This window comes from Sciurus vulgaris, assembly GCF_902686455.1.
Source record: "Sciurus vulgaris genome assembly, chromosome: 7".
NCBI classification, from domain to species: domain Eukaryota; kingdom Metazoa; phylum Chordata; class Mammalia; order Rodentia; family Sciuridae; genus Sciurus; species Sciurus vulgaris.
This window is the reverse complement of record NC_136467.1, coordinates 57,894,902-57,914,305: the sequence shown is the minus strand read 5'-3', so window position 1 is coordinate 57,914,305 and position 19,404 is coordinate 57,894,902. Positions and strand designations below refer to the sequence as shown.

At 37.1% G+C, this 19,404-nt stretch overlaps 2 protein-coding genes across 3 annotated transcripts in view; one reads left to right on the top strand and one right to left on the bottom strand.

The window, feature by feature from the left end:
* The window catches only part of RTN4IP1 (reticulon 4 interacting protein 1), a 42,573-nt gene extending 25,004 nt beyond the window's left edge, over positions 1-17,569 (bottom strand). The window contains exons 1-4 of one of the 2 annotated variants that reach the window (XM_079149049.1): positions 16,843-17,569; positions 11,290-11,441; positions 10,375-10,443; positions 9,354-9,478 (exon numbers count right to left, since the gene is read on the bottom strand). In XM_079149049.1, coding sequence (XP_079005175.1) covers positions 9,354-9,478; positions 10,375-10,443; positions 11,290-11,441; positions 16,843-17,116 — 620 coding nt within the window. In that variant the 5' untranslated portion in view covers positions 17,117-17,569. The remainder of the gene's footprint in view (positions 1-9,353; positions 9,479-10,374; positions 10,444-11,289; positions 11,442-16,842) is intronic. The other variant, XM_079149048.1, reaches the window with a different exon arrangement.
* An 86-nt stretch (positions 17,570-17,655) lies between these two features.
* QRSL1 (glutaminyl-tRNA amidotransferase subunit QRSL1) overlaps positions 17,656-19,404 on the top strand; it is a 29,316-nt gene continuing 27,567 nt past the window's right edge. The window contains exon 1 of the mRNA XM_079149043.1: positions 17,656-17,788. Coding sequence (XP_079005169.1) covers positions 17,765-17,788 — 24 coding nt within the window. The 5' untranslated portion in view covers positions 17,656-17,764. The remainder of the gene's footprint in view (positions 17,789-19,404) is intronic.

Here is a 19,404-nt window from a genome sequence, read left to right as displayed (position 1 = left end):
CCTGCCTCCTGGGACCAGAGATGCTTAGCCTGAAGTTTATAAATGGGTGGGGGATACAGAGGAAGGGTGAGATCCTAATCATTTTAAAACTGTGAATTTCCTAAAATGACACTGAAAATTTGGTATAATTAGGGACAGATGTATTGGCAAGGAGGGGGATCTACACCTATCATCTATTTCCAAAGAAGTTTGTGATCTATAAAAGAATCAGTGGTTAAAAATCACTGCTTTGCATACACTTATATTTTACTCTTGAATTAAACTAGAGCTTCAAAGAATTGCCTACTTGAACTGTAAGGCTTCAGGTGCCCAGAAAATAGTATTTACTGAACTGCACTTTGGTGTTTTGCTACCAGGGGAGGCTGAGGGACATTATAAAAATTGATTATATGGTATTTGACACTACATTAGCTAAGGGGATACTGTTGAGAATTCTGAGTACCCACAGAAAAATATTTTTCTGAAGACTGATGGAAGTATCTGTACTATATATCTGTCACTATAAATTGCATAACTGCTGGCTGTAGTTCCCTTTTGTCTTGGCTATTACAAAGTGCAAAGAATTTTGCCACCTATCTCTAACAAGTACACTGGATCTTGGAATATGCATACTGTCAACAATCAACCCTAGCTTCATTTTTTTTTCTTTCTTATCCAGTCACAGAAAGATGAGTATTACCCTTTATATTTTAAAAGTTACTGCTAAAATTTCTAAACCAGCTATTTCCTTTTAGATCAGTAGCATTAAATGTAATTAAAAGAACTCTTCTTGCAAATTATGTTCCTTCTAGAAGAGTTGCTTCCAATTTCACAGAATTATCAATTATGAAGTACAGAAGAAATTGAAAATCCTCTCTTCTAAGACCCTACAATTCACACATTTTATTGCTTTAGTACTTCCTAAGTAGGGGGAAAGTATTAAAACTGCCTCACAGATACAACAAAAATTAATTCACCCAACAAATATCTTATCCTCTCCATTTTGCCCATTCTTGTTGCAATGCAGCTAGTCAAACTCTCCTTCAAGTTCTTCACAATCAAATCATCTGAATTCTCTACTATTCCTTTCCTGATGACTCTGGTTCCCTCACTCCTTACCCCAAGTCATGGCACATTCCTCCAGGCTCCAAAATGCCTTCACTACTTGCTAAGGTCTCTTTCCCCTTAAAGGCAGTTTTCCTCTACAATACATCTAATGGAATCCACAACCTGATATCTATACTGAACACTGGCATTTGCCACACAGTAAACTCATACACACATTCTGCTTCCCAAGGTATTCTTGCAAGTACTCAAGGACAGAGACCTCCTATGATGCCCTGCTGGCTCTACTATGGCCAATACCTCATCAGTATTTCCTGACTTTAAAAATCATCCAGTCAGCACTATCTTCTACAATCAGGGCAAGAACAAATTTTTACCACCTTCAGTGAGGGGGTCACCTGGCTACTTGAAAGTCTGCATCAAAGTGTTTTCCAGTAAAGAAAAGCATGAAATTAATTTCTAGTTCTCTCAGAGAAAGCTAGATTAAAAAGACACCAAATTTAATGACTATTTAAGGACTCAACTGCTAGACACATCTCTAGCCTCATTATTGCTAGTTATCTCTTCCCCCATAACTCTTAATTCAAAGTAGCCTCATTTCCTCAAATAAAAAAGCAAAATGTTTCTCAGCAGGGCTTGGCAGAAGAGGGAGTGGTTCTGCAGTAGCAACTTCAGTTCCTGATGTTGCCACCTGATGGCACCCCACAGAGCAAAAGAGGCAAGGGGCAGGCCCAAGGAAATGCTGTTTGCTTATGAAGAAGCCCAGAGGGGCTGGAGTTGTAGTTCAGTGGTAGAGCACGTGCCTGGCACTTGTGAAGCCCTGGGTTTGAACCTCAGCACCATATAAAAATAAATAAATAAAATAAAGGTATTGAGTTTATCTACATCTTAAAAACAAACAAACAAACAAAAAAAACAGCAGCCCAGGACAAGCTTCATTTTCTGGTCCTGCAAACTCGGTTTTAGGCAAGGTCAACCAGGGCTCATACTTTTTTGAACAAAGCTCCCAAAAGGACAGGGGGCAAAATAAATTTTTAAGCCAGCAGTAAACTGACTGGTGCTCTAAGGTTTGAAGAGCTGTGGTCAAGGACTCTTCAGAGCACTTTCAGAGCTTACCTCACAACGGCCCTTCACTTAGGAACTATTGCTGGGAGACACTGGGGGTATCTTTTACCTAGCCTGCTGTAAGGGTCACACTGCACACGCTAACATCACTGAAGTAGAAGGCTATTTGCTACATGAAGAAAGGTGTCCTGTATTGTTTGTTGGTTTATATTTTAAAAAGTACCCAAGAAATACTATACTTGCAAAAAGCACTCTAATTCAAAATTGTCATGATGTTTATTCACATGCCTCTCTTATTTCCTGGTCCATGCAGAAAGCTTCCTTTGAAGTTAGTGGGGATTGCACTAGTGGCATGTGTAGAAAATATGGGGGGGCATATGAATAATTACTATACTGCTATGCATTCTTAAACCCTAAATTTCATCTTACTCTGACACTTTCTATTTAATCATTGAAATGTTCTAAACAAACATTAAGGTACTAAAGCAGTGTTGGCTTCTTTTTCATGACTGAGACACTTTTTATTTAGCATTTGGGGACCTAAGTCCTTTGAATTACAGTTGTCAGTGTTACAATCTTTTGAGGCAGGTCATCAACTGCCTTACAAACAAACAAAAAAATAATGAAACCACAGATTGGCGTAAGAAACAGGAGGGAATCCCCTTTCAAATTTCCATATTCTGGTTTGATCTCAGAAATCTCTGAATGCCAGGGCTGGCTCTCTGGTGATTCAGGTTCTAGTCTCAGCTCTTTCACTAATGGAACCCCTAGGCCCCAGATTCCTCATCAATGACATGATGCCCACAGAGGTAGACTTCGAGAGTCAATAAAAAAACTGGTGCTTTCAATCCAGTTTAAGCTTATATTTCATTTTTCTATCTTTCTAACATAGAAATCATATGATCTTCATGCTTTTCCCTAGATCACATATTTATGGAGGGGAAAAAAGACAAATCACAAGATTAGAGTGCTATCTATTTTGTCCTAATGGTTTAAGAAAAAAGATGATTTAAATACGGCTAAATCTTCCATTAGTAGAAACAAATGATCTTGAAGAAATAAGGATGATGCTGAAAATACATCTCATTTCTCAGCTTTTAAATCTGGGGGGGAAATGAGTAAAAGAGTCTTAGCATAATTTGTTTTACAGAGCTATAAAACAAATCAACCAAATGTGACCAAGACAGCTTAGATTTGTGTGACCTCTTCTTCTAAGCCTCTGTAATTCATGTTGACAACTCCCCAATTTACAGGATAGTTCATTTGTGAATAGGATGTTTGGAAATTTAACACATTTTCCATGAAAACAAAGCTACTCATACATTTTGGCAAGGTAGCCAGGGAAGTTGTTTCTAAAGGTTTAGCTAACCCATAATGAACCAAGATAAAAACACCTCTATTATCTCAGATGTATTTAGAATTTCAAGGTACTGGAATTTATCTTCCCAAAGGAAGAGGTAACAAGACCATCCCCAAATCTGTAGTTTCTTCAATCTTACACAGAAGTAGCTGGAGGGAAGGAATTCATTATAGTACAATAGATCAGAAAGAAAAGTAGTCTGATCAGAGGACTGACCATGAATCCAATGAAGCGACAGGGAGGAACCTTGGTCCTGGGAGGAACCCTAGCAATATATTTTCAAGGATATATTCTTTTGTAAACTTTGTATTCTTTGTAAACTTTGCAAAAGAAAGATATACCTCTCACAATCGATTATGGTAGCTCTCTTTCTACTCCTGCATACTTGCCCTCTTGTCAGGTCATACTAGATTTGACTAAGGGGAAGCTGATTTAGAGATACAGTAGTCCTCTCCTATCCACGCAGTTTCAGTCACCCACAGTCAACTGTGGTACAGAAATATTAAACACAAAATTACAGAAATAAATAATTCATTTGTTTTAAGTAACTCTTATAAAGGTATATTTTATGGTTATTCTATTATTAGTATTGCTATTAATCTTGAACTGTGCCTAGTCTATAAATTAAACTTTATCAGAGGTATATATGTATGGGAAAAGACACAGTATACATAGGATTCAATATTGTCTGTGGTTTCAGGATCAACAGGGGGTCCTGGAATGTACCCCCTCATGGATAAAGAGGGACTATTGTACATTTGTTTTGGGTTTAGAGGGAAACATTGGTAAGGTTCACAGTTACTTTTTGCAAAGAGTTAAGTTATTGCTAGCAGTCCTGGTTTTAGAATGCCTTCTAAGAATAGTTCCTACTTCTCACAAAATCAACTTACCTAAGCCTCTGAACATTTTATTAAGATAAGACCAAGTTGGTCAAATCATATTGTTATATTGTGTGCATGTACAAATATGTAACAACAAATCCCACCACTATGTATAATTATAATGCACCAATACAAGAAGACCAAGTATTACTGCATTTAACACTGGATTATGTGATAGTGAAGAAGAACAAACAAGATTAAATTAAACAAGGTTGAGATGTATAGAACCAGAAGCCAGTCTGTAAAAAATGTTTCTAATTAGAACACTTAAAAAGTTCTAAAACACCATACGAAAGACATAACAATGAACTAGTTAGTAGGGGTTCTTAAGTAAAATCCGATAGTATTTTTTGGCTTATTTGCTATGTAAGAAAATTCAAAATGCTTGAAATCTTACAATTCATATGTAAGAGAAACCTGGAAGTCGCTGTTCCAAAGTTGACAACAAACCTAAATTTTACATTAGACGAACAATAATAAGTTGTGCAGAGAAGAAGAGGGAGTGGTGTTTAGGAACAATATCAGGTTTCAGTTGCCTTAATATCAGGTTTAAGGTAAATAACACTTAAATGACATTAGGAATATAGAGGAAGAGTCGGGGCAGTACTTAGGTTCTGTTTTCCACAAGCTGATTTTGACGTTCAAATGGAACATCTAACTGGAATTTAGTGGAGAGGTTAGAGTTAGATATAAAGATCTGCAAGTTACCCAACTTTAAACAGAAGCTGGGAGTAGAGGAGACAACCTTGGGAGACAGAGAGGAATGATGGAGAACACAGGGAAAACACATTTAAAGGGCTGGAAGAAGGGAGGCCTTTAAAAAAAAAAAAAAAAAAAAACGACAAGAAATGGTCAAAAAGGCAAGAAGGAAAATAAAGGAGTCTAGTGTCTTAAAACCACAGAAAAAGTGAGTATTAAGGAAGTTGCCAACAGTGCCTGATACTTCAGAGGAATCAACTGAAATAAAAACTGCTAAGCATCACTGGATTTGGCCACTTAGTGAACCCATGGGGACTGCTGCCCTTGAATGGCAAGGCTGGAAGCTAGATTACAAGGAACTGAAGAGCAAATGGCTTCTAACCTCTTAAAAAAAAAAAAAAAAAAAAAAAGTAAAAGTTCAGGGGGGAGGGTTCTACTATTCCTCCAGGAGGTTTCCTGGAACACAGAGCAGGATTCAGGAAGATTCATTTGTATCACACTACCAGGCCAAAGACTCCACCCCTGCTCTTCTCTTCACAATGTGGTCAGGTGGAGATGAAAAAAACGCAAAGCCCACAGTGGAGGCAGGAGCAGAGTTGGGAGGTGAAAAACAGGCAAGAGAAGGCATCTGAAAGAAGGAAGCTGTCAGGATTACCAGGTAATCATTTTAACTTCAATATAAGCTATTGCTGGGGAGTAAAGTCTAATTCTATAAACAAAATTAATCAGCCACCTAATTTATACTTATCTGACAAAATTTCACTGTAATAGACCCTAATCTCAAAAAAGAAATTCAAGCTGGGCACAGTAGCCTACACTTTTAATTCTGGCAACTTGACTCAGGAGGCTGAGGAAGGAGGTTTTCAAGTTCAAGATCAGCTTGGGCAACTTAACTCAAAATAAAAAATAAAAAAAGGGTTGAAGGTGTAGCTCATGTAGCTCAGTGGCAAAATGCCCCTGGGTTCAATTCTCAGTACCAAAAAAAAAAAAAAAAAGGAAAGAAAGAAAGAAAACTGAAAAGTGTGCCTAAATTTACTATATTTTCAAGTGTACACAACTTTCTCAGGAAAAGCATGAAATATTCAAGTCCCAGGACATTATCAATAAATGAAACCATCAGATTGTACCATATTAAAAAATATCAGATATAACAACTTAATTCTTTTTTTTTTCTATTAATTTCCTCACCCTGCTCAGGGCCCTGCATATGCTAGGCAAGCACTCTGCCACTGAGGTCCATCACCTGCCTCTGTTCATCTTGAGATCCCTAATTGTATATGTGTTTCTATAAATAAATCATAAAGAAACCGTGGATGGATTGATAGAAAGGGAATACTTTCACTTGACATTTCTAGTAATGCCCAAGTGTGGCCAAAGTTGATAACAGCATGTAACATCAAGACTGAATCATCCCCTTGGTTCACTGAGGCTCAGTTGTTGTGAAATACAATTAGATAACAAAGAAGGATAACACTGAATCCTTAGAAAGCTTTGGCTTAATTTCAAAAAAGTTGTTAGTAACAAAGAAATCCTATAAAATCTTTCAAGGTACTGATGGGTGTTTTTGTTACTGTTAATTTTTCTTTTTTTTTCCCCCTTAAGTGGTTAGAAAAAAAACTAGACCATTAGTCCTTGATGACAAACACTGACCTGCTTTGTGCAAACTAAAGCAAGTCTTAATACTAATAGCTAACAGAAAAAGAATAATTATTGCTTAGAGAAGTCAAAATGTGTGCTTGCTTCAGCAGCACGTATACTAAAAATCTGGAACGATACAGAGAAGTCAAAATGTGCTCCATCAATCACAATGAATAATCAAATTTAAAAAAAAATCCACTTTGGACTTTAGAACCTATGAGTTTTTTTGTATTATAAAACCCCATTATATAATTTCTTCATTAAAACTATTTTGAGTGGGGATATAGCTTGTAATAGTTTAGATATGAGGTGCCCCCAAAAGCTCATGTGTAAGACAATACAAGAATTTTCAGAGCTGAAAAGATTAGATTTTGAGAGGTGTAACCTGATCAGTGGATTACTCCACTGATGTGGAATAAAGGTGGTAACTGCAGGCACACAGGGTGTGGTAGAAGCAGTAGGTCCTTGGGTGTACCTTTGGGGTTTATAGTTTGTCCCTTGTAACAAAGCTCTCTCTGTTTCCTGGCTGTCGTGTCATGAACTGCTTTCCTCTGCCATGCCCTTCCATCACGACAGTTTACCTCATTTTGAGCCCAGAGCTATGGAATTGGCTGACCATGAACTGAACCTCTAAAACCATGAGCCAAAATAAACTTTTCCTCCTCTGTGTTGTTCTTGTCAAGTCTTTTCAACCCAGCACAAAAAAGCTAGTTAGAACACTTGCCTAGCGTGTAAGAGGTCCAGGGATTCATCCCTAGTGACCACCCCCACACACATGTATTTTTAACATTTTAAGGTGCTCACATTGCTTGAGATTCTCATAAGCAACTGGAGACAGGCCATTATTATAACCGATGGATAGTGACTTCAATAAACTGACATTTCTAGGAGCACCAAGTACAAGGTCTAAATGGTCGTAATGTTTCTGTCCTGCAAAATTCAGGTACTGAAATCCTAATCTCCAAGTGATGATATAGGAGGTGATTACATCATACAGGAAACGCCTTCAAGAATGGGGCTAGTGCCCTTATAAAAGAAATCCCAAAGAGATTTTGGCCCCTTCTAGCATGTGAGGACAAGAAGGTACTGTCTATGAAATAGAAAGTTGGACCTCACCAGATTGAATCTGTAAGTGTCTTGATCTTTGACTTTCCAGCCTCCAGAACTACTGTGAGAAATAAATTCCCGTTGTTTATAAGCCATCAGTTTATGTTCTGTTGTTGTTGTTGTAGCAGCCTAAAGAAACTATGACACCCAGCTCTCACTATGGCTCATGACGTAGGTATCCTGCAGGTCACTATGCAGATGAGAATGCAGAAGTCCATGGTATGAATTATTGAGGTGCTTTACAATGGATTTCATTCTAGTTTGGCTTGCAAGTGGCTAAATCAACGAACACACACACACACACACACACACACACACACATATATATATATATATATAAAAATATGTATATATATATAAATATGTATATATATACAAATATGTATATAAAACATATAAATATGTATATAAAAAATGGCCTAGTAAGACATAAAATTATCTACTGCCCAAAGCTAGTATCCTACACTCAGTAACTAAAAGGAAACTGCAAAGAGAATAGGAGCATCATGTTGTCACCTGGCTAGCTAATGGCAGAATGAAGAGTAGGACCCAGGGTTCCAATTTCTCAGTGTCAGACCATTATTGCTTAAACAGACAATAATAGTATACTAAAGAATTACCCACAAAGCCAGCAATAAATTGGGAGTTCACACCTATGAATCCAAGGAAAAACAGCTAGATCTTTGTCTTCAAATTGTTTTTTACAGTGTACCAAAAGTATGCCCAGACAACCCTGAACCAGCAAAAGAAACAAGCATTCTCTAACAGTATGTGTACAATCATGCAGGCATAGAAAATCTACTGTTTTATGTGGAAGGAGGGGAAGCAAAGAAAAAAACACCAATGTTTGCTAAGCCTACAATAATAATAAAGATCTAAAACTCTGGAATGAAATTTTTGCAAGGTTATTAACTAAGAAGGACCATTAGAAAAATTTCTGGTGAAATGAATTTAATTTGAACAAAGTGTTTGACAAAAACAGTAATTTCAAAAAAAGGTCACAAAAGTTTAAAAAATAAACAAGGTTAACCTTTAGAATAAGTATTTACCTTGAATTTTAAGATTAATGGGTAGCATCTAATTAGATGAATAACCTCACAATGTTTTCAGGAATACAGCTTAAACTTTCTTTAAATTTAATGTTCCATCATTCAACACATTAAATGTAAAGTTCAATATTTCATAACAATAGGAATATAGAATGACACACTTTAGTTATCTTATTGGCATAAGCCTTAGTAACAAAAAGTACATTATTTTAATTTATAATTTGACCTATAGCTCTTTCTTTTCTTACAATCATTAAATGGTTCTTAGTACATCATTTTCTCACCAAAAAACACTCATTGGTTTTCTCTATGATTATCAACTTTCTAAAATACAAAGAACATTAGAATCAACAAAATGAGGTTTAAAAAGTGCAAACCAACACAGAATTCTTTGGAAATTGTTTCCAGTGTTAGCATCACTCTGGTCATATAAATAATTCTTCTGACAGATTTACTACAAAGAACAGAAGGAAAGAAGGGAGGTTTAGATGCCACTGTTGAGAAACTTACCGTTTTCCTGTACAGTTCTTGTTATTCAGGCCGCCAACCTTGTTTATGGCAGACCAGGCTGTGAGAGCCACATATGGCAAAGAGGCAGCTTGAGTATGATTGAGTGATTTGGGCTTGTGAGAGACCTAGATTTGAAGACAATAGTAAAAAATAAGCAGAAATTGCATACCTATGAACACAATTAAGCACACTGACCTTCACAGAAATCCAACTATTTTCAGAGGTAAAGCTGGAAAAGTCTTACAGGTTCAGTGTTTATTAAACATCTTATCCCAAGATTATTACTAAAGAATATTCTCCAAATGGTTGTCTAGCTGCCTCACAGAGGTTCAGTAATGTTTTATAGGCTACATTATTAGATATAGCTATTTCACTGTTCGTAAAAAGACCACAAGCAATAATCCCAGTAGTCTTGTCTATACCAGATATAATCCCAAATAAACCTTGAATCCTCATACACATATTCTAATTTATGTTTACAACTAGCTGCTTCTGATACTCCCATTTTCTGAAAAATAATCTTTCTAGGCTTTTTCCAATCTCAATAACACCCCCTTTCCCCTTCCTGACTCCCTTCTGTAGCCAATTTCCTTAACATTAAACCCTTTCTCTCTATTCAAATTGTCAGGTCTCCTGATTATATGTGATTAGACTCTTGTTTTTAAAGTTATTCAAAACAGCTTGACATTCCCATGCCTCTGTTTATGATTAATCCATATTCTCTCTGGGTCTATTTGGTTTCAACTGTTAATACTGGGAGGAACCAAGAAACACAGCCGGGTTCTAGATCTCAACCAAATCCCTGTTCCATGAGGCAAAGCTAACTGCTCTAGCAAGCAGTGCTATTAAATGAGGCCAAGAACTTTTTAATTTTTCGAAAATTCCTATTGTTTATTTTAGCTTTCTCGAAATTGCCCATAAAACATGAACCTAATCTGAAAAACAACCAATTATTGCAGAGATATTTGTCAGTCTTTGTTTATACTTCCTAATGGCACCTTCAGCAGAGATGGTGAGTTACCTCATTCCCACTGACGACAACAAATTCTGAGAAAGTGCCTTGTTTCCAAGGAGGAACTGCGGCCCAGACCTGAAACACACACAGAAACAGCTTCAAAGGAAACAGGCCTGTGTTCTGATCCAAGTTTTGCATGAAGGTGTTCCCTGATACCTATTTGCCCTTTTAGATAGCTCTAAGCAAAAGAGTTATTTTCATGTGATAAATTACTTAGTATGATTATGAAATAAGTCAAACCACACTGGAAGCAGACGCCAGTGTATCCCGCAGTACTGACTGACTACTAAGAGTTCTAGAGAGACCACAGTCTTTTAAACAGTTTGACTTCCTTGTCTACACACTGAGCCTACCTGTACCTATCTCACAGGTATTAGTTATCATTTAAAAAGTAATCAGGGGGCTGAAGAGATAGCTCAGTTGGTAGAGTGCTTGCCTTATAAGCACAAGGCCCTGGGTTCGATCCCCAGCACCCCCCAAAAAAAAAAAAAAAAAAAGTAATCAGAACATTGCTAGCTATTAATACAAGCTCACAACAATTTCTTGGCACAAATGTTCCAAGTGACAGATGACAAATCACACCAAATTTCAGCTATTTTAAAACCACTGAATCTAGGAGGTAGTAATTGTCATTTCAAGGTTCTTTCAAGAAAAATAGTTCCAATCTTATGTGTTTTCAAGTCTTGTGATTCTTAAGCACTAAACTTAGAAACTCAAGTATAGTCAAGCTATTTTTTAATTACTTGAAAAAAAATGTAACTGAACCAGGGAAATGAGGGCTACAGCCAAAGGTCAGAATATTTATCATAGAGAAGAAAAATGGTCAATGGTAACAGGATATACTTACAAAAAAAAAAGGTAAAATGAAATATGCATATTTAGAAAAGGAATAAGAAATAAGGAATTAAAGGATTAACGCACCTCATCTCCAGGCTTGAAATACTTCACATCAAGCCCACACTCCATCACCACACCAGAGACATCCCGGCCCAGAGTCAGAGGAAATTCATCTCCTTTGGTTTTAATATGTAAAGGATCACGCTTCATATTTAACGCTGTTGCTCCATAACCACCTACAAAAAAAAAAAAAAAAAACAGTTTATCTAGCTCCAAAAGTAAGAACAGAATGATTTTAATACTAATATAAGATTACAGCCCAGGTAAAATGTTAGTCTCAAGATAAAGATTCAAAACAAAAACTGTATAATATTCTATATCATTATGGAAAAGCATAAAAACAATGAGTGCTGTTCCATTCAAAGAAAATCAGTTGGAAAGTCATGATCACTTATTAAACTAAAGTCATCATTACTCGAAATCTCTTTGAAACTCAAGTTTTGAAACTATCTTCAGTATTTTTAGCATTGTCTTATACATTTTGCTCTTTGAAGGTAGTATCTTTATTAATTTATTCATTCATGAACTTTATAAACAATAAAGATGCTTGGTGCCAAGTCTGGTGAAGAAGATGAATGTTAATGCTGTCAAAAGTTAATAAACAGGGTTGGGGATGTGGCTCAGGGATAGGGCGCTTGCCTCACATGTGTGGAGCACAATCCTCAGCACCACATAACTAAATAAAATAAAGGTATTGTGTCCATCTACAATAATTTTTTTAAAGTTTAAAAAAAGTTAATAAACAGAAGATACTAGTATAGCCAAAAATTGTTAGCAAACAAACAAGGCATGGCTACAAAGTACTTGATTCTGCCACTGGTCTATAAGTGATAGTCCCTATCTCCTAAAATATCTTTCTAGAAAAACAATTTTGGAGTAAGTATAAAGGTTCCTAAAATGGAAGAGAGACTGTAAGCTACATCTATTCTGATATGTTTAATCAGGTCAGTTACTTTATTTCTAAGAATATTTACATAAACATCAGAAAAATAAAGCTGCAAACAAACACAATCTTTGGTTCAAATAAACTGGTTACTCTATCTGCAATAATCCCAAGTAGTTCATTACACAGCTTCAATCTATAAAATGCCTTTTCTAAGACACAAAACTATCTGTTACTCTCCCTTCTGCCTGAATGTTTCTGAGAACATGCCTGTTACATATTCGGTTCTTCGAGACAGGCACCCTGTCTAACTCCCCAGTGTCACATACCTCTCCCTGCCACACAACATTCTGCAGAATCACCAACCTTCTCCAAGTCTCCCTGTGCCCCTCACCCACTCTCTGCCAGGTGTTAGGGGTGGGGGCAATATTACATCTCAAGGATGGGAAGCATCCAGGAAAGGAGAAGACTTGGCTAGTAAAGTAGGAGATGCCCTGAAAGCCAAGGGAAGAAGGTCCTTTCAAGATGCCAAATGCTACCGACAGGGAAGAGACAGGTTTTCAAATAAGGTCAGAAGCTGCTAGAGGCTTTAACAAGACTTTGTCCAACAACATAGAGACCTTGGTGACCTTAGTAAAAGCAGTTCCTGTGACAATGTATGCATGAGAGAGACGACAAGCAAGGAATTAGAAACTGTGAGAAGAATCAACTCTTTCAAATAGTTGTGTTACAAAGGGGAACAGGTAAATGGAGCAGCGGCTGGACAGGGCAAGAGAGGATTTTTCAGTGTCTTTTTTTTTTTTTTCTTTTCTTTCCTTTTTAAAAGGGGAGAAATAATAGCAAATTTGTATGCCAAATGAGAATGATCCAGTAGAAAGGGAAACACTCATGATGCAGGAGACAATTCTGGAATGAAACTCCAGAGCAAGTGAGGGAATGGTATGAAGAACACAAATGGAGAGTTAGACTTGGGAGCAATGACAATTAGTCACAGCAGGAGGGAAGACAGATACAGGGACAGACCCAGACAGGTACATAGCTTGCAAGAAGCTGGTTTCCTAATGAAAACTCAAGACACATGGAAAAGTGTTTGAAAGTTGGGATAGTTCCAAAAAAATCTAAGCTGCGGGCCATTATACTAACATTAGAATTAGATAGAATTGCATGTTATCAGAGGGAAAAAAAAAAACCCTTCACATGTGACATAAAAATTGCATGCTTCTCTCTTCCTGTCTTACATTTCTTTTCCACTGCTAAAACACAAACAACTACTCACTGAAACCCTTATGTGGTTTGAGCAACAGAAGCAGGCAATTAGCCATGTCAAAGTTTAGCCGTTGCAAGGTTTCAGTCCTCTTTGAGGTACACAGCTAGCAGTTCAAGGTTGTTTGTAGAATTTTCTTGGTAACCCTAATATGCCCACATATCAGCTGAGTAGCCCTAGCACACTGGTACTATCTAAAGTAGCCCCAGATCCAGAATGCAGCTAGCTGGTAGGAGAACCTGCTTGATGACACAAATGAATGGGGCCCTTCAGAGTTCCAGTCCACTGACAAAGGTTTGACTTGTTCAGAGAAATGGGCCAATTTAAAAGTCCTAAATCTGTCACCAATTTCAAAGACTTTAATGCCATTTTAAAACTTTGTTGGGAAAGAAACCAAACTTTGTTGATATAATCCTGTTGGTAGTATTATTTTCCTATTTTAAAACTATTCATTGCCTTACCCATTGCTATGAGTTACTATTTTATGTCTAACTGTAGTGACCATCTTCAGAAAAAGAGCCAGTCTTCATCTTTCAAAATAAAGAGTCAAGACATGACTCTTGTTTTCTTATCAAGGGAAATAACTGCTTCTGAAAGTTTGCAATCATCTACTCATTATTTTATTTCCCCAAGCTACCATTTCAGATATCTTCAGCAACAACAACAACACTTGCTCAAAAAGAATCCATGGGCAGGAGGATAACTTGCAAATAATATAACTCAGTCAAGTCATAAAACACTAAGATGTCTCAAGAATACTATATAAAAGTAAAATGTGTTACAGTGTTTTATTAAACAGCAGCCAAGAAAGGTCCAGATGCAGCTATTCTACTGAAATAAAAATGTATACAACACAGAGTGTGCATGCGTATCTTGCAAAATGAAATCACCTTCAAGCCTAATGTAAAAAGAATAAAGAATAAACTAAAACAACATGCCCAAATAGTCACAGCAATTATGACTTCAAAACAAAAACACAAATGTAAATTTAATGAGATAATCACAGCAAAGTCATTTCAATGCATTCTTAATAGAGCTTTCTAGCCACAAATACTTTTAAGACTCCAAAGCCACTTGCCAAATTTCTTTACCCAAAGAAATGTGTAACAGTTACTTCTGTCACATTGTCTAGATAGATGCTGTCCAATAGAAATAGAATGCAAGCTATGTGCATAATTAAAATTTTCTAGTGACTATTCAAAAAGTAAAGAGAACAACAGAAATTAGTGTTGGGAATATTTTGCACAAAATATCGAAATATTATTGGGTTAACATGTAATCAATATACCATTCTTTCGGGGTTTTGGGGACAAGTGCTGGGAATTGAACCCAGGGCCTCACATATGGTAGGCAATTGCTCTATCACTGAGCTACACCTCCAGTCCTGATATAAAATTCTTAATAAGATATTTTACATTCTCTTTTGTTTTACTAAGTCTTTTATACCGATTGCACTCTCAATTCAGACTAGCCACTTTCAACTGTTTGACAGTCACATTTGGCTAGTGGTTACGATATTGAAAAAAGCATTAGTCCAAATAGTCACTAAATTAAAAAGAACAGCATTCAAAATTGGAATAAAATGACCTAATGCCAGTGAATCTGGACTTTATTTCCCTAATTCAGAACTTGTCCAAGTTTGGTATGTCCCAGTCTTTTCAAGGACTCTAAGAAGTTCTTTCTTTTCCAGCAATTTATCTTTGTGGGCTGTTTTTACTTCATTACTTCAAATAACATACTGTGACAGGCTGAATACAAAAGTATGTATGAAAATCCAGCTATCTTATTAAACAAGACAGCAAAGAAGTATGCAGAAGTTTACAACAAAGCTATTCTCACTAACTTTTTGCCTTATTTTGGAAAATAGTTACTTTTTATTGTAACCTCTATCAACTACTACCTGTTTCAGTGCTTTACATATGTAATTGTCTCTCAGTCATTATTTTAATATCACTTTATATTTTCTCCTGACTTAATTTTGTAATGTTACTGTACTTTAAAATAAGTTAATATTTTAAATTTTGTTCTAATTTGTAATAAGGTAAATATTTATAACTACAGATAACATTGTCCAGTTTTAAGTGCAAAGTAGTCTTGAAAAAAATTTTGAGAATTGCTCCTCTAACCTATCATACTAGTTCTCAGTGTACAAGAAAGAAGTAAAGTCAAAGTCTCAACAGTTTCACAAATTCCACAGCTCTATAAATTCCACAAAATGATTATCTATCATTAATCTTAATTCTGTAATTATATGTATATAGAAACAAAGAAATTCAATTCACCACACATAGGTCATATATGAGAGTTGTTAATGAGGCAATATGTTGAATGTAACTATAGGTCTACTCATAAGTCCCTCGAAACACCTGTCCATGGTTAAATTAAACTGCATATGGCTGTTAACTTAAAACACTGAAATTAATGCCCTGTAATTAACACCAAGGTTAATCATCCCAAAAGATGTTTCTCAATTTCTTCAAAAGACACAGATGAGTTCTCATAAGCAAGATTGACATTTTGGTCAATACTTTCCAAAGTTAAAGTAATTCACAAATGCTAATCAATCCTTCAGCACTCCAATAAATATAGTCATCATATAGTATGTATACATGTAGGAATATAGTACCAGGTGGCCCACACCTATAATCCCAGCCACCAGGGAGGCTGAAGCAGAATGATCACAAGATCTAACTCAGCCTGAGCAATTTAGCAAAACCCTGTCTCAAAAATTTTAAAAGTTGGGAAGGTGAATTCCTGGCTGTATAGCTCAGTGGTAGTGCCCCTGGGTTCAATCCCTAGACCCACAATTTTAAAAAAAGGAAAAAAAGAATGTAGTGCTTTTCAAGCTTTGTCAACCCCACCCCAGCAGAAAATCAGATAATATTTTGATTTTAAAAAGAGAAAACAGGAAAGTATACTTTAACTGTTGAAGGAAGAATATAACAGTACAAATGAGGAAAATGTTATCCATATCCTGGATACAATATTCTGTTTGCTTTGTCTATTGAATCAATAAAGGAAACTGTAATGAAAGAGCAAAGAGGACAGGAATTATTACAAAAATGCAAATTTTGAACTGATGTGGAAACATAACCACACCTCTGAAGCCTGTGATAGATCGAAGATTACTACAAAGTTCCCAGGAGAGTACACATGCAAGTTTGCTGCAGACAAAATTCTCAAGTCCCAATTTACATTTTAAGGAAGCATGGAAACAAACTTGTATTTTGTAAAAGATTAAAGTATAACCTTACCATTGAGATTTCAAAATTTTTGGAATAACTATTTGTAGGGGTATTAATAAGAACCTAAATGACTTCTTTGTGTTAACCCAAATGTTGTCAAATGACAACTGATCTCTTTATAAACTGCACGCCTGATGAGATTCTGGTTTTTAAAAAGGTAATGAAAAAGTCGTTTCAAAACTTACTTCTCATATTAACATCTATAGGATTTACACTCGCAGCATGGACTTTGATAATGACTTCATTTGGGTAGTGTATGATAGGTATCATCATGTTCTGAGTGAAGCGAAGCACTTCATTCTTCCCATATTTATCTATCACCCAAGCGGGCATGACAGTGTTCCTTGGAGAGGTAGTACTAATCTTTCTAACTGAAAGCTTTTGTACAGTTTTGGTTCTCCAGAAGCAGGCAGCAGTACATACATTTCTTCTCAGTACACAAGTCTTCAAAACTTCCATCGGGAACAGTGGTTGTGCTCCAATAAAACGCACCTGGAGTGGTTCAAATTTCACCCCTGGATTCAATCAAACGCATTAACCTATTTCAAAACTGAAAATGAAATTAACCTAACAGAGCCAATGAAGAGTATACATAGACTTGCTATTGTATTCTTCCCATCAGAAATGCTCCAGTAACGTTCTAGTCAATATTCTGTCCATTCTCCTCCCTCCCCCAAGCCCCGACAGTCCTTTAAAAGGCAACAAAAAGAAAGGGGGAAAAAAAAAAAAAAAAAAGCAAACAAGCAGGTGTGTAACCTCCCTAGATTCCTATCCTGTTCTGGAACCCTTGCCGAGACGAGCAGATACTGCTGGGGATCCCGATGCCAAGTAAAACCACCGCTGCCCGAGTCCCGCCGCGACCCTGGCCCGGGCTCCACTCGCCTGCCGGCTCTCCTCGCCGCGGGGGGGAGGGGGCTGTGCAGCGACAGCCAATCGTGCGCGAAGATCATTTCCCCCGCGCTGCAGTTCGGCCAATCGAAGCGCGCGGTGTAGAAGAGTTCCGTGACGAGCGAAGATGGCTGCGCCCAGTAGTACTGGTGGCGGCTGTTGACCTCTTGTTTCTCCTTGTCATCTGGCCCCTGTGGTGGCAGGCTGAGCCGAAAGACTATGCTGGGCCGGACACTCCGAGAAGTGAGTGGAACTGGCCTAGGGGAGACCCTGGGAGGGTGGAAAGATTCGTGAACTCCGTGGACTAGGAGTCCCGGGGCCCGATGGAGGATCTTGTTCCTGCTGGACGCCTTCTTTCCTTGAATTGGGTGGGGTATTCAGATCTTGTGGGCCTTAGGCTGTACCTGCATTGCCCATTCTGGAGGGAGGACCTCAGCAGGGGAGATGTCTACACCGCAGAACTGTGGAGTGGAAGTGTACATCCATTGTCTTCTCTATATTAGACGTTTGCTCAGACTTGGGTCAAGCCCAGACCCAAGATCTCTCAGAATGAACTTTGCCAGATGAGGATGATTTTGCTGGTCCACTTTAATTTCTCATGTCCCAACTGCGTCAGTTGTTGCTGAAGGATGTGGCGAATTTGTGGGTTGCAAAATTCAGATGAATAATTGTTGGATTTTCATTTTTAGAAAGTTATTCTCAAGGCTTCAGCTACCACCAAGATATCTGTGATTCACTATCCCTGTCTCCATATACTTGACATCATTTTGAACACTAAACTGTATTTGTGAATGTCTTCTGGACGTCTCTTCCAAATATCAGCAAACTCACTTTAACGGAAGTTGTAACAGTACCACCCCTTTACAATTCCCATCTTCAAAACAAACAAAAATCCTCCTCTTTCTGAATTCTTAATGTAGTCTTTTTAAATTAGCATAGCCTTTATCCTATTGCTTATGAGATTTTTCTTCATTTTTAACATCCAACATCACCGAGCCTTATTAACTCCATCTTGTAAATATGACTAGAATTTGTTCTCTTATTCCTGCTTTTATGACTTTTATTCTGGTCTGCTTATTTTCTGGCCCAGATAGCTTACCTTTAGAACTGTCAGAAGACCACTGCTGTCAGTCTCCTAGGGCCCTTGTTAGAACTAGACTGTTTGCCACAGACAGTTCTGTGTGGAAAGGCCCAGAGTATGTAATTTAATGGAGTCTCCAGGGAATTTCTGAGGTTGAGAACCTATCCTGTCTTCTGTCTTCCTTTGGTATCTCCACCTAGGAAGTCTCTTTTCTTGTGGGGACCCCAGGAGGGTGGAAAGATTTGCCATAGAAAGGGCTAGCTGACAGCCTTGTAGAAAGCTATCAACTATGAGACTTAAATCCACAAGTTTTAAATAATAAATATTTCTTCCCCTGAACACATTATAATTTTACCATCTTAAATTGCATCTGGCATACAGTGCTGTCAGTAAAGAATCAAGTTTGTTCTTTAAACAAACCCAAAACCTGTTTAAAAAAAATAAAATTTAATCTATAAAAATGTTATTTCCTTTTTCTATCTTTTACCCTTCTTTTTTGTGTGATCCTTTCTGATGTTGAGTAATTGTGAGAAATGACTTTTGCCTCATGGGAAAAAAAGAACCATTTAGGGGAACAAACACAAGGGAAGACCAAAAGGTTATCTTGGCATAATCACTTTCACTTAATCACTACTTTAGCAAATATTTATTAGTTCCTACTGTATGCAAAACATTTGGTTATTTATTAATTCCTACTGTATGCAAAACATTTGGTTATTTTCCCAGCCCCAAAAGTATGTTCTGTCCACTCATTTTTTTCCACATTGTCATAATGATG